At 35.9% G+C, this 14,033-nt stretch overlaps 1 protein-coding gene across 4 annotated transcripts; it reads right to left on the bottom strand.

Moving 5' to 3' along the window:
• Window positions 1-5,116: 5,116 nt before the first annotated feature.
• On the bottom strand, window positions 5,117-12,874 carry LOC124176770 (neurogenic locus notch homolog protein 1). Of its 4 annotated transcripts, none has more exons than XM_046558440.1 (8): window positions 12,718-12,850; window positions 12,499-12,549; window positions 9,819-9,969; window positions 9,065-9,190; window positions 8,735-8,908; window positions 7,420-7,673; window positions 6,034-6,256; window positions 5,117-5,648 (listed from the first exon to the last, which is right to left on the bottom strand). In XM_046558440.1, the coding sequence occupies exons 1-8, from the start codon at window positions 12,721-12,723 to the stop codon at window positions 5,284-5,286; spliced, it is 1,350 nt and encodes a 449-aa protein (XP_046414396.1). In that variant the 5' UTR covers window positions 12,724-12,850; the 3' UTR covers window positions 5,117-5,283. The 4 variants fall into 4 exon arrangements, with proteins under 4 accessions (XP_046414396.1, XP_046414398.1, XP_046414397.1 ...); XM_046558442.1 differs by having other exon boundaries at window positions 9,891-9,969; XM_046558441.1 differs by lacking the exon at window positions 12,499-12,549 and having other exon boundaries at window positions 12,718-12,874.
• Window positions 12,875-14,033: the final 1,159 nt, after the last annotated feature.

Raw genomic sequence — 14,033 nt, 5'->3', positions numbered from 1 at the left:
GCGTTTGCCACTAGATGGCAGCAGCAAGTTGATTTTGGGTGAAACTTGGAATTGATACGGCATCTATTGACGCGATTGGAAAACAATTCGATACTCCACTATACAAATATAAAAATATCAAAACGACCTATCGATTTTACTTACACTAGTAACAGTGCCACGCGCATGCTTATCAATTTCTACTTTTTAATTTTTACTTTAACACAAATCAATAATGCTTGCAAACATATACGTTTAAAATAACAGTGTCTTATTTATAATCAGTTTATGTAAATTGTTTCCAGCATGAAAAAATTGATTAGTTTGCTGTGCTCATGTCTGACATTACGTGATCATAGGTTAAGATTTTTTAAATATTAGCCCTGCAACCCTATTGATCTTTGATTTTAAAAAATTCATCTCTAAGTTTCATGTGTAAAAGCCCAAATTTGCCGGAAAGACTTTCTTATATGTAATTTTTTTACAATTTTTGAATTCCGTTCTTAATTTAGAACCCCAAATTTTTCTTATCAATTATTTCAGTTTATCATCTTTCATTTTATAATTTAATTATACATTACATTTCATAGGATTTAATTTTGCATATAAATCCGCATGTTTGTTTTCAACAAAATTATTGTCACATTGTGCACGTAAGTAGATTCGTAACGCATCCTGAAAACCGAACTCTGAAAAATACGATCTACAAATGTCAGTAATTCAAAAAATCTTTCCTTTCGTTAAGTTGTGAGATTTATTTACTGTCATTGCAAATACTAATTCAACTAGAAATTGTGTCCTTTTGAAAGTGAAAATATATACATCTTCGCAACATGATATAATGCGATTCAGAAAGACCATCCTCTCAAAAAGCACCTCTGGTGCAAAAACCTTTGATGAAACTCCAAGAACTAAAATTAAATTAATACGTGAAACTTGGCAGGCGTCTTTCAAGGAATGATGCATGCATGAAACGTTAATGATAGAATTTATTTATTCAAGATATTTTTACAAAAAAAGCCTGCTAAGTACCACTTACTAATGTAATTTTTTTTCTGGAATTTCATGAATGTATAAGTAATTATATTTTTTATTCCAACTTAATTATCGTTTGTAGTTGAATGAGTTTAGGGTCAGTCCTGCCAGTGTGGCAGCAACGTGATTACAGAGAAACGTGAAAGCTAAGGGTTAAGTTTCAATCATGCTTTTATTGTGAATTGACAGACATGTACTTGGCATTAGTATGTGATTCGAATCTTTATTGGTATGAAGCGAATATATGCACACATTTTTGATCAGGGTAGGTATTTTTGTGGGTCATAACCATATTTTTAATGTACTTGGCGAAAGATTTTTGCACCAGAGGTGCTTTTCAGGGGAATATCACTTTTTTTTGTAAAAATTTATTCGTTACCTGTTCTTGTGTGTATAAACTACTGTAACGTATTTTAACGTTACGGAAAATAAATATGAATCCGCGAGTTTAATTATCAAGTCAAAAAAAAATCAAGAGCGTGAATAAAATGTTGTGAAAATGCTTTAATGCGTAATATGTGTTTCTCGTTTAAAGTCTGAAACAAGACTGTTTTTACAATAATGTTCGTTGACGCAGCAACCTTATTCTTTTTATAAGACATAAGAGATTTATAAACGTCTTTTATCAATGCTGACTACTAGATCATTAAAGAGGGGGCAAAACGGGTGATTTCACCCTTTCTAACACTACTTTTCGTAGACATTCATAACTTCGAAATGCAGAGAATTATTTTGAAACAAAATCATGGTTATTTTAAGACTCTTTCATCGCAGCATCTCATTGCTTCGAAAGTGCTACAGATTGTCAAACTACGTTTACCTGATTACATAAACTAACCATAAACTTGGGCTTCGCAAGACTACTAGCTCTGCATCTAGTCTTATCGCGAGCTCAGCAGTTCATCAAACTTAATTTATATATTTCTACTTAATTCTGAATCTGTGACTATGAAACAGATGAACATCACTTCTTTCAATATATTATACAAATTGAAACAGTGTCCAAAAAATGAAATTAGCACTGTGACCAGTTATATTGTTTATATTGTATGAAAACAATTCTTTTCTTGAAATTTATATATTTGTGCTGAGATTCATATTGTTGACTTTGCTTTTTCGAAGCTTTATACGCCATATGTCCGAGAAGATCAATTACAATTGATAAGATATACTTTGTTAGTTCGACTTTATCCACCTGACTAGGACAGTGAGCACTCAGTGCTGCATATCTCGCTTGAAGTTTCGATTGATCGAGCTTATTTACAGAGTTTCATGCTACCAAAGTTTCCGTAATTATCCAAATATTTGTCACGGAATCTCGATATCAACACTGAACTAAATTTTTTATTCAAGTTTATCGACCGGAGCTCCAGGTAAATCTCGTATCTGAATTAAGCACTACCAAATGGAAAATTTGGTTCACAAACGTCACATAGCACAAGACTTGATCACTGAAATCTGCACAATATCAATAGTAAATATGTAAGAATTATATTCTATCTCGCGAACCTTCACCTCGAAGTAACCACCATTTAATTACATGAAAATCAACACGCATAAAACTGTGCGGTTAAATTGGTATCACTATAATTTTGCCAACAGACTGGACTTCAAATTCTGAATAAATAAAAATTTCAAATCTTCCTAAGGCGATATTATAAAACTACTTTTGATGCACCTTCAAGTTGTAAGAAGAAATTTGTGGACAGATTATACGATGATGGTCGAAGGGACCACACATTTTGAAATCATCAATCGTTCACAACTAATTTCCTGGTCATTTTCGATATTAAACAATAGTTTGAATTCTACTAGATTTCAAGTGGCTGCTAAACGTTTCAAGATGTTCGGCATATTACTAATTTGCAAATATTGTCAATATTAAAGTACATGTTGAATTCCAGTGATTTCCAGTGATTTTTAACTAATTCCTCAAGTGAATGGTCCATTGATGCTGGTGTTTGATCCTGTGGTCAGTCGTTCATATTTGAAATACTAGCTGTCCATGCACACGTCACATCAATTACGACTCAGTCGTAGCTTTTAGTGTCTAAAATTTGGAAAGAATGTTCCAATATTCAGAATAAACAGAAAAAAAGATTACATTAAACAGAGGACTATTCATTTCAAACACGTTTTGACTCTAAGTTATGACTCAAAGAATATATTAAACCATGAACAGTGTTGAAGTAATTATCTGCCAGCGTTACAGTTTGCATGGTGTAGCACAAGAATTTCCAACCCTATGATGATAAAGGAATGAACAGAAACCGAAAGAAATAGACTTGAGACTAACTCGTACGAAACATAATACAATCGACCTTTCTAGGTAACGAGGCCAAAAAATGAAACACCAAGGCCAGCAAATACTTGTACGACAACTCATTCGATGAGTTGTTTTCGAAATGCGTTTTTCAATGAGATCCCACTTTTCTGTATATTCCAAACCTTGTCCTCCGCTTTTGGCCAGTATCAGCTGACTTCCGTACGTGGCGGATCTACGCTTGTTGAGTGAACCCACATGAGAGAGGCAATAGCATACTTGCATCCATCTGTCAAACAAGATATTAAATTGATGATACTTTACACGTATTTTGTGCCAAAACGTATTGCTTTGTAAATACCAGCTGCCGTGACACACTAGTGACATTCTGCAGTTTGTATTGACTCTTCGTCTTTGTCCACCATCAATGTTATGACGTACGATTTGCTACGCACTTTGTGCTGTGGACTAATTTTTGCTTCTACAGTGCATGCTGAGCTAAGCGATGTACCTGGATGTACCTTATCGCTACATAACTTTTTCGTGCAAATCTAATTAAATAAAAGCTGTATCTGTCACATTATGTACGTGGAAAATGCAAGTGCTCATCGATATTAATAAATAAACAATTTCTGTACATTCCTGGGTATAAACAGGTAGATAGAAAACAATAAATAAAGCAGACTTTGATTTATATTCATTTTGAGATTATTATGCACTTTTAAAAACCTTACATGAATGAAATTATCAAATTTTGACCAACATGATACTCTAGAAGATATAAATGACATCTTTCGAAAGCAATGTTCAAAGTGCCCACCACTTTGAAAAAGGTTTCACCAAAAGATTTCAAAACTGCACACGCACACTTGGGCTTTTCGTTTTTCATAACTTTTTCAAATTCTATTTATACATGGTTAAAAATTTCTGTATGAAACTTCCTACACTGTATTAAAAGCTTTATTCGGATACAGAACAGTAAATTCGTCATACATTTACTGTTTATTCAATTTATAAATACAATAAATTTACCCCGCAATTAAGTAAATTCAAATTACTTTTCCTATAAATTTTAGTAAAATCAAAAATTTTTATTATAAATTTAATAAAAATACATAGTAATTTACGTCACTGTACTGAATTTGTAAAGTAACCTGATTTCGTAAATTATCAATTCTTTTGTATAGTAAATGTGCAGTAAATTCACAATCATTTTTAACAGTGTACGCATCGGAAATGATTTTTTTATTTTTCTACTGCCTACTTTATTGTTTCGTTGATTTCACGTCAGAACTTTGTACTGTTCGCTACGGCTAAACAAAACGTTGAGTCAAAAGTGACCACATCTGATTCATTACACTACGAACAAGTTCGCGCTACGAAATCCTTCAAAGCTCTCCACAGCCGTTCGGATGAATCTCACCATGAGTGTCTTACCTGAAACTGCTTGCGTAAGCAGCCCCTAGAAGTATGGCCAGAGTTAACATAAAAACCCTGTAGTACTTTAAAAATGCAAAATCCCAAATTGCACTAGTGTCCTATTTTTTCCGATAAAATGAGAATTTTTTTGAGTTTTCGTAAAAATAAAACTGTGTAATCAATTAATTCCAAATTTTCATGGAGTGGTTACTACGGGTCAAGAAATATTGAATAAACTACAATTCTAAACAGGACCCTCTTAGTAACTGAAACGTTAATTGAGACGTTGGGTTTTTACCCAAGAAAAGAAAAGAGAAATTCATAACAATCTTTGATCCGAAAGCTTAAGGGAAAAAGTAATTTTATACATATGACATACATTGGGTATACATATAAATAAAGCATAAATCTTTCTAGATGTAAGGTAATTTGTTTTTATTCCAATCCTTTCGCATATGATCATATTGGTGAAACTGCAACGTTTAACAATGAGTAAAAAATTACTTTACATGTTTCAGTCGGATTGTTGTTCGGGTAAACAATAAAAATATGTTTTCTTTAATTCATACTCAGGTAATCAAACAGGATTACTTATATCTGTAGTATCTGGCGTAATTGAAGGACGATCTTGAGTCAATTGGGTTACAGGTGACAAGAGCATCGCCTCGTGTGCCGTCTGGACATGTGCACACAGCGATGTGTCGTCTCGGACTGCAAGTGGCACTCGGTCCGCACTGTCTTCCTGTGCAAGGATTCTGGCAAGAGAAGTCGATGCAGGCTCGATTATCAGGGCATTCATTGTCGGATAAACACTCTCCCCGCTGACAGCTGATCAATGCATTTCCAATGTACCCTGTAGGGCACGTGCACACTGGCCTTTCTTTGCCAGTGTTATCATGACCCGGTGTACAAACTGCGTTAATTCCACAAGGATTCGGCTGGCACAAGTCAACTGAGGATGAAAGTTACAGTATTACATGAAAGAATCACTCAACGAAGTAGAACCCTAACAAATATAAAACGTCGATACATGTATTTGCGTCAAATTCAACATGGAAATAGTTTCCATAGTGGAGGAACTCAATTCCACGGTTTTAAAACCAGTAATGAGTGAAATAATTTTTCACAGTACTATTGTCCAGCACTTCAATACCAGGAGAAGTAAACTACCAGATGCAAAATGTCAAGAATACAAGTGTAACGCAATGAATAAAGATATGACTGGTAGGTACTTCATTCAAAATCGCGTTCTGTTCATTTTTGAACACTGATCATGTTTCCATAAGAAATAGATTCAGCGCGTAATGCCAGAATCATATGTCAAATCTTATACTCACGAGGTTCGAATGGTCTACAGCTGACGAAGGGATCACCAGTCATGTCCTTGGGGCAGCTACAGATCGGAGTTATGTCACGAAGTTGACAGTTGGCGTTGATACCGCACACCCCTTCGCAAGGATTGGCACATTTTTGGTTAAGGCAAGCCGGCTTACTTTGCGGACAATCCGAATGATACGTGCATTCTGGGCGACAGGCGACGTACGGGCTTCCCAACCAATTCTGTATCAACAAAGTTTACAGTGTAAACGTTTGGATCAAGACAAAATGGAACACTTTTCAACTGCTGCATAAATGAAGTTGGCATTTATTTGCAACTTTACGTTATTGACAAAGTATAGCAGGTTCCGATAGACGGTAAATGTATACCACAGACATATAAGAATAGACCGCGCGAGCTCGGAGGAGCCCGTGGTGAATGCGATAGCGGGATAGAAAGAGAAAAGTGCATATGGGCCCATCCTTTTATCCTTGTCTAATCGCGCACATGCATTCTCTCGCAGTGTAGGATACTGGCATACACGACTCGCGTGTCCCGCGCGTCCGCGATTAAACAAGGATAAAGAGGGGCCTATATGCAGCTTTCTCTTTCTACCGCGTTATCGCCTTCTCAGCCCGCTCACGCGGTCTATTCTTATATGTCTATGATGTACACCGTGCATATTCGGTGAACTGTCATGACCAGAACGGGCGCTGCGCCTGTGAGTAGGCAACTACAGTTACATCTGATCTATTCGCGTCTGTAATTGCTGAATTAGCATTTACGGGTCCCACAGTTACCATCCTACAGCCACAAACAAATCAGATGTAATTTTAGTCGCCTATCTGCAGGCGCAGCGCCTACGCGTCATAAGCATAAAGGTACAAGGATAGAGTAGGTAAGGCGGCTCCAAAAGTGACCGGCCTGTTGAAAGAACGAGAGAATGTAAGACCACCACCCTTCGCGCTCTAGCATGTGTCATTAAAGCGAGAGGGGTAGCCACCGTCCATCTTCTTTCTCTTTCTAGTAGGAAGACACTCCATTTGCACGAGAACCTATCGCTTCCTTATCCTATTCTTACACCTCTGTGGTCATGACAGTTAATCAAATGCGCACGGTATAATGTATATCAATGCATACCAAACAGTCATTATAGAGCATCCATATCAGAGAAAATTTTTCATGTGTAAGAAATTACTCGTATAATGTATGAAATGATTCATAATTTAGTCACGAATACCGCACTTGCACAGGTGGTATAGGAATTTTTCAGTACAGATTGTTTTGCGGATTGTCCCGGGAAATTGATGGAAGGCTCAGCCGTACATACATAAGAACAAAGAAGGATCAGACTTGGGGAGGCAGTTATTCAATATATTACAGTCCAGACAAATAATTGACTCACGTTGGGGCAAGTACACTTGGGCCGATGATTGATTACTTCGCAGTTGGCTCCGTCCCCACATTGGCATGGATTCTCGCACTTGAAATTACTTGAGCAAGCTAAATGGTTCGAACACTCTGCGTCGCTCTCGCACTCGTGCCGACATCCAGACAACGGGGATCCCTGATACCCCGGTAAGCAAGTGCATCTTGGAACCTCATTGATCACCTCGCACTTCGTGTTTAGACCACATGGACTGGGCTTGCACGCAGCCTCTGAATACGAGAAAATCAGTAAATTCAATGCACAAAATCGATCTATTACGATATACCCGGCTGAAATATCATAATGTGCGCATGACTGAGCCACCCTACAAAAAAAATCCGATAGGATTTTGTGTCCGACTTGTGTCCGACATTTGTAGCGGATCTGTATCGAATCCGACAGAGATCTGTCGGATTTTTTATGTAGGAGAGATTCATCGGGACGCGGGAATAGAAACCGGACACGTTCTGAAATAAAATTTTGGTCATCAAGCCGCAAACCGAGTTCATTTACGACAGAGCCGAATAGAATTCGTTCACATTTTCTATCCTTGTCTCTCGCCTGGAGGATAACTTCGGATTTTGTGTTGGATCTGTGTCGAATCCGACAGAAGTCTGTCGGATTTTTTATGTAGGGCATACAACGTTGAAGAAACTAATCACATTAAGTCGGTTCACGGTAAAGAACCAAATGGAAATTCGATAGTATTTAAAACATTCAATTTTAAATACTACTGTTTTCGAGATCTAGATTTTCCGTTCCAAGATGTCGTCCCTTAATATATTTCACACAGTTTCATTGTTCAGTTCAAGGGGTAAGCCCGAGGGGGTATTAACCATTAATTGGGTTACAAGCGATTGCAGTAATTTCCATGTTTTCATGCGATTTCAATTGTGCTTTCACGCCACTTTAAAGTGACTGCTTCCCAAAGTGATTTAATATTTTAACAAGTGAATACCTCCTCGGGTAAAGCACTCATCAGTATGTGTGTTCACCAGATCGCAAGACTGCGTAGTAATATAAAGGTTTCACAAGTTTTCATAAGATTTTAGAGAATTTTAAAGGATTTCTAAGATTTCATCTAATTTCAAAATTTTCTGACATTATTTATATTTCAAATCATTTCAAGGAATTTCAGACATTCAAATGATGTCATAAAATTTTATGAGTCCAAGTGTACACCATACTTCAGTGGTGTCCAACCCCTCAGTTCGACTTTGTTAACTTACAGTAATGCTCAAGCTCCTCGTCATCAATACTAAACATCTGTGAATTATGAATTTCGACTTACGAGGATCGGCGATGCGACACGACGTGTAAGGATCACCGGTGTATCGGGCAAGACAAGTACATGTGGGAACGTGGTCCCTGGTGTGACATTCTGCATTTAGACCGCAGAAACCGGGACACGGATCGATACATTTGTTGTTCAAACAAGCTCGGCTCCCCAAGCAATCTTCATTAACTGAGCGATTTTGAAGTACAGAAAATCATTGTTGTTATTATTGCTATTACGAAATAGAGGTGAAAGAAAAAAGTAAGACAAATTTGATGAAATTCACTCGTATTTGGTAAAGCAATTTCAGTAATTTCTTAACGGATTAATATATATGCTGCTTACTTTGGCACTCAACCCGTACGCATTGGACGAGAGGATCCCCCATGTGGAGGTTGAGGCAAGAACAAACCGGGCGGCCTTCGCTGATCGTACACTTTGCGTTCGTTCCGCAAGTGTAGGTGTCGCAACCTGTATAACGTACAGAGGAGAAATTTTAATCGCGAGTAGATTATTTTTCTAGCATCAAAGAGCCGTGCTACTTAGTTTTTGTCAATCCAAAGTATTTAAAAGTCAATGGAGAGCTTGCTATGATTTGATTGCAGATTTCGCCAGGTTCTCGAAATTTCATTATATTATTATGATATAACCATCTATGTGATGCTCTAGAGATCATTTTAAGTATTCCGGATAGTTTTTGAGAATTCTCGGTTTGAAAAGGCTATGAGACTGCGCAAACAGTTGGTTATGCGTGACTTACTGCTTTGACAGAATTTAAGAGTAACGTAAATTCTTTTTCCTAAATTCTAAACTCGACACGCTAGTTTCCTAGAAATGCGCGTGATTTGTTCTACAAATAGCAAAGCCGAATATGTCGAATAACAATTTGTTAATAAAAAAGAAAGTGCGAAATTTTGGATATTTGAATACCTGAATTGTGACAAATGACGATTTTGGATCTAGGAACCCCATCTAGGGTCTTTTAGAAACTTTGATAAAAGATTGAAACTAGTCCCAACTTTTGCTAATAAGTTATAATACGTGCAGATTGTGAGAGGATATGAGGATGCGTGGTAAAAATAAAGTAAATAAGTGTTACCCGAAACGTATCTGGGTAGGTAATTGGAAATGTAGGAAACACCAGCTTGGCTGAGAATTCGTTGTTGCCTACCCTGTCCATTCGCAAATCCAGCGAACAGCGTCGCTAGCAGAACTGCAATCTGCATATACTCCATTTTTCCTAAGCTCCTCTGCGATCCGACGAAACATTGGAAAAAAACAAATATACACGTTATATGTTAGTCGCCGTGTAATTCAAATTGTGCTTCATCGTTTTGCTTCGCTTCTGTCGAACATATCTACACCAGTAAACAGTGTTAAAAAATATTTCCAAATCTTACACTGGTTGAAAGTTACTTGATTTTGCTAAAAATCTTGTAACCGTGTTTGTGATTTTTTCTCAAAATCGTATAAAAAATATCATTCATTACAGACATTTGATTTGACTGCTTTTTGGATATACAAACTAATTGAAATAATAAGATTGCTGAAGTGTGTTGACAGATACCGCGACACTGAAACGCCAGAATAATTATACCAAAACAAAGCCCACTACGGAGTTGTTTACATCTTTTTTGAAGCGAGTATAATTGTACGCGGGATACGCACACGTTATTAGCAAATCCTTCTACGTTCAGTGACTGTTACACCGTGTCGGTTTTCTCGCGATTACGTCAACGGTGACATCACCTAGAGCAGAATTTACGATCAGCGAACGGCCGAAATTTCATTCCGAACACACTTGCATGACTCTCGCTTTTTCCAGAGAAGTTGAAAGTTTCCAAGAAGTTCCGCTGCATACCATGTTTGTACCTCACGCCAGGTCAACTACCCAACGTTTAGTTTCTCGAGTTCTCCAATATTTTAAAGTTCATGGAATTTGGCATAAATTTTAAATCGGATATATGCATAATTCAGTTAGAAAAAACCAGGAGTTAAGTAACGAAGATCGCATTTCTTTTCGCGCACTTTTAATTTATACATATCTTTCGCTATGCCTTTGCAGCAAGAGAATATCTGCTATGAAAATTATACCTTCACTTTTGCTCATTAGAACAAACATAAGTTCTCGATGCTACGGATTTCGCTGGTATAACTTTTCGAACAAAAGTGTTGAAATGACATGCAATAGAAAAATGTCGATGACTTAACAATTCAGACACTGTTACAAAAATCTGATTCAAATTCAAAACTTATTGTTTCCGATTAACACCAATCATCTGTCGTACAGTCATTTCAAATTTTACATAACATTCTGATGCTATCAGCTTCCTGATCCTATTCACTTTTTTAATATCCACATGACTCAATTGTACGAGGTACACAACATTAATTTCGGAGCAAGAATTTAGAATAATTTCGATATAATTTATGAAATGATCGAATAATTATTATCATTTACGAATTGATTGGCTTGATTTTCTGTACTAATCGAAAAACTGTAACGTACGTAGAGAATATAATTTGTTATACTGTTACGATTCACGTAAGTTTTCTGCTCAATCTGGACAATAAACATTTTTTAATGGTGCAGTGTTAAAAATTTTAGGCTATCCTCGAAAAGCTTAAAGCACCGAAAGCTATAAGGCAACGCAATAGTAAAGTAGAATTTGTACTCTGATCACGCTTTCAGCCACGATGTATCAGGCGCATAATCCCGTCAGAATCATCTCCAAACGAAAGAATTACGATACAGACACAAACCAAATACAGCTAATTGTAAGGATAATCAACTTGAATTAGGTCTAAACAAAGTTTCCTTAACAATGGTAAAACAGAAACTACTTTCTAGGCATCCTACGATTTTACTTTTTTTGTAAACGATGAAACTGTTCCACACATTCGATTTCTATCAATCATTGCTCATTTTGTTTGTAAATGTAGTATCAACAAGATACGTGAACTTGAATTTTTATTCATCTCGCCAATTGACCGAAAGCAACTTGTGTCAAATCTATAAGGACTGCATACGATAAACTATACGTCAACTTCGAAATATATTTCTTTTATCAAAAATCCGTCTCAAATGATTTGTTCAGAATTCATTTACGAAGAATACTAACCTTGCTATTATTCATTAATATTGTACGATTTTTCCGAAAAATAGTCACCGCAGGTCCACTAAAATTTTTTGGTTGTGTTAACCATTTTTTAATGTATTATTAGGTAAAAAAAAAAACGGAAAAATTATAAATTAAATGGTGAAATAATCACTTTAATGTTAAAGTTAAAAAAATTTTTTTCATGTTCACTAACAGAAATTTAACAAATGACACAAATATAAAGTGAACCTGCTGAGACATTGTGTTTAGTTAAATTTTGCTAACAGTGTTTAGGATCAGAAAAATTTGCTCGATAATGTAGCCTGTCTTTCCATTCCGATGATAGTTTTCTGATAAAACTGATCAAAATTTGATTTAATTATGAATATTTTTCCTTTATTTCTTCATTGAAAAAACATAAATTCTATAATTGTCAGTAATCATAATTCTTTTCCGTACGAAATAATTCAGTTGTATTTGTATTGAAAAACTTTATTCGACTCAAAGAAATTGCTTACATTACTTCGACGAAGTAATAAATAATATCATAAAATTGAATTGTATGAAAATAATATCTCAAACAATGCCAAACAATGATATTTTCGATATCATTACCGACAGCATCATATAACTTGATAAAATCAACAAAACTCCGACAGATTGAAGTAAATAACTTACTGCTTTTTCGAAAACGCAATGATTTGTTTCTTTGGGCCAGATGAAGTTTCCCTGCGTGAAATAAAAGTAGAATACTTGGTACAAAAATCAAAGAATATCCTCAGAACCTATTTTACGTTCTTGACACTTTTGCGACCGCGGACTTGACACCGGAATGAAACAGCAATCTACGACTTAAACAGCAAAACCACGTGTGTAAATAAGTGCGGTGTGTCTCACCTTCATGTCGACGAATTAAAATATCCTAACTCTGCCAGTCGGCGAGGAGCACTGAGTAAATTTTCAAGTAACGGAGCGCCCAAGTTAAAGCAAAGACGACGCCTCCCCTCCACATGGGATGCCATGAATCCAAGCTTCATCCTGGAGCAAAAGGCCGACGACGTCATGGAGTCAAATCAAGGCATCCGCATCCTCCGCCCTCTTCGCCCACTACGATCCTGACTCGCCTGCCTTGATGACGAACGAACGAGTTGCGAGCCTTTCGCATACTGCGAATCACCTCGCAGGTACCTTAATTGGTTTGCACCTTCGGTTGGCGCTTTGTTTGTTCTGCGCATATTAATACTTGGGCAAAAAATGGCATATTCTACCTCTTCGGCGGTCAAGCGACATGATTAATGACTCTTAATCAAGAGTCAACCATCCTTTTTTTTTTTGCGAACGTGTACAATTGTACATATACACTACGGTGTTGGAAAAAAAAAAAAAATTTTTTTTCAAACGTAAATCAAAATTTCGTTAGAGCATCTCAATTGGAATATCTCAGCCAAATATGAGCGCTTAATATTGATACTTACAATCAGAGGTGCCTATTTTATTTTTTCCATTTTCCATTTAAATAACATCTAAAATAATAATCATTGTATAAAACTTTTCGGATTTTTTTCTCGGAAACGGCTTGAATTATAAACTATCTAAACATAGATTCATACAGGAAATTTTACGCTCTGTAAAAAAGTACTGAAATAAAATTTTTCCAACTTTTTTCTAAGTACACTTAACTTTCTAACTAAACAAATATCTCGCAATAGGTAAGAATTAGGAAAATTCCATCTCAGACTAAGATTGTCAGTACTTTTTCATAGCGCCTGAAATTTCGTATATGAATCTATATTTAGATAGTTTATAAATCAAGTTGTTTACGAAAACCAGAATTCAAAATTTTTCTGATTTTTGCGTGTCATTAAATAGAAAATGAAAAAAATTAAATAGAAACTTATAAATATTAATATTAAGAGCTCATATTTAGCCGAGATATTCTATTTGAGATTCTGTACCCAAATTTTGATGCGAGTTTGTAAAGAATTTTTTTTTTTACAACATCGGCATTTTGCAAAGGCAGGGTTGTCTAAAATTCAGTAAACCGTAATAAAACAAGACATACCGATATTTTCGAAATTTGACTTCTTCAAAAGCATACTATAATTACAAAATAGTGAGTTTTATTTCATTGTTCCGTTACACTAGTGTAACTTTAGAGAGTAACTTCAATGTGATTAAAAAAAAGTGTAAAATACATTTTATGCAATTTGTTG

The sequence above is a fragment of the Neodiprion fabricii genome, chromosome 2, assembly GCF_021155785.1.
Source record: "Neodiprion fabricii isolate iyNeoFabr1 chromosome 2, iyNeoFabr1.1, whole genome shotgun sequence".
NCBI classification, from domain to species: Eukaryota; Metazoa; Arthropoda; class Insecta; order Hymenoptera; family Diprionidae; genus Neodiprion; species Neodiprion fabricii.
Note: the sequence above shows the minus strand (reverse complement) of the source record. Positions and strands in the feature narration are given on the sequence as shown.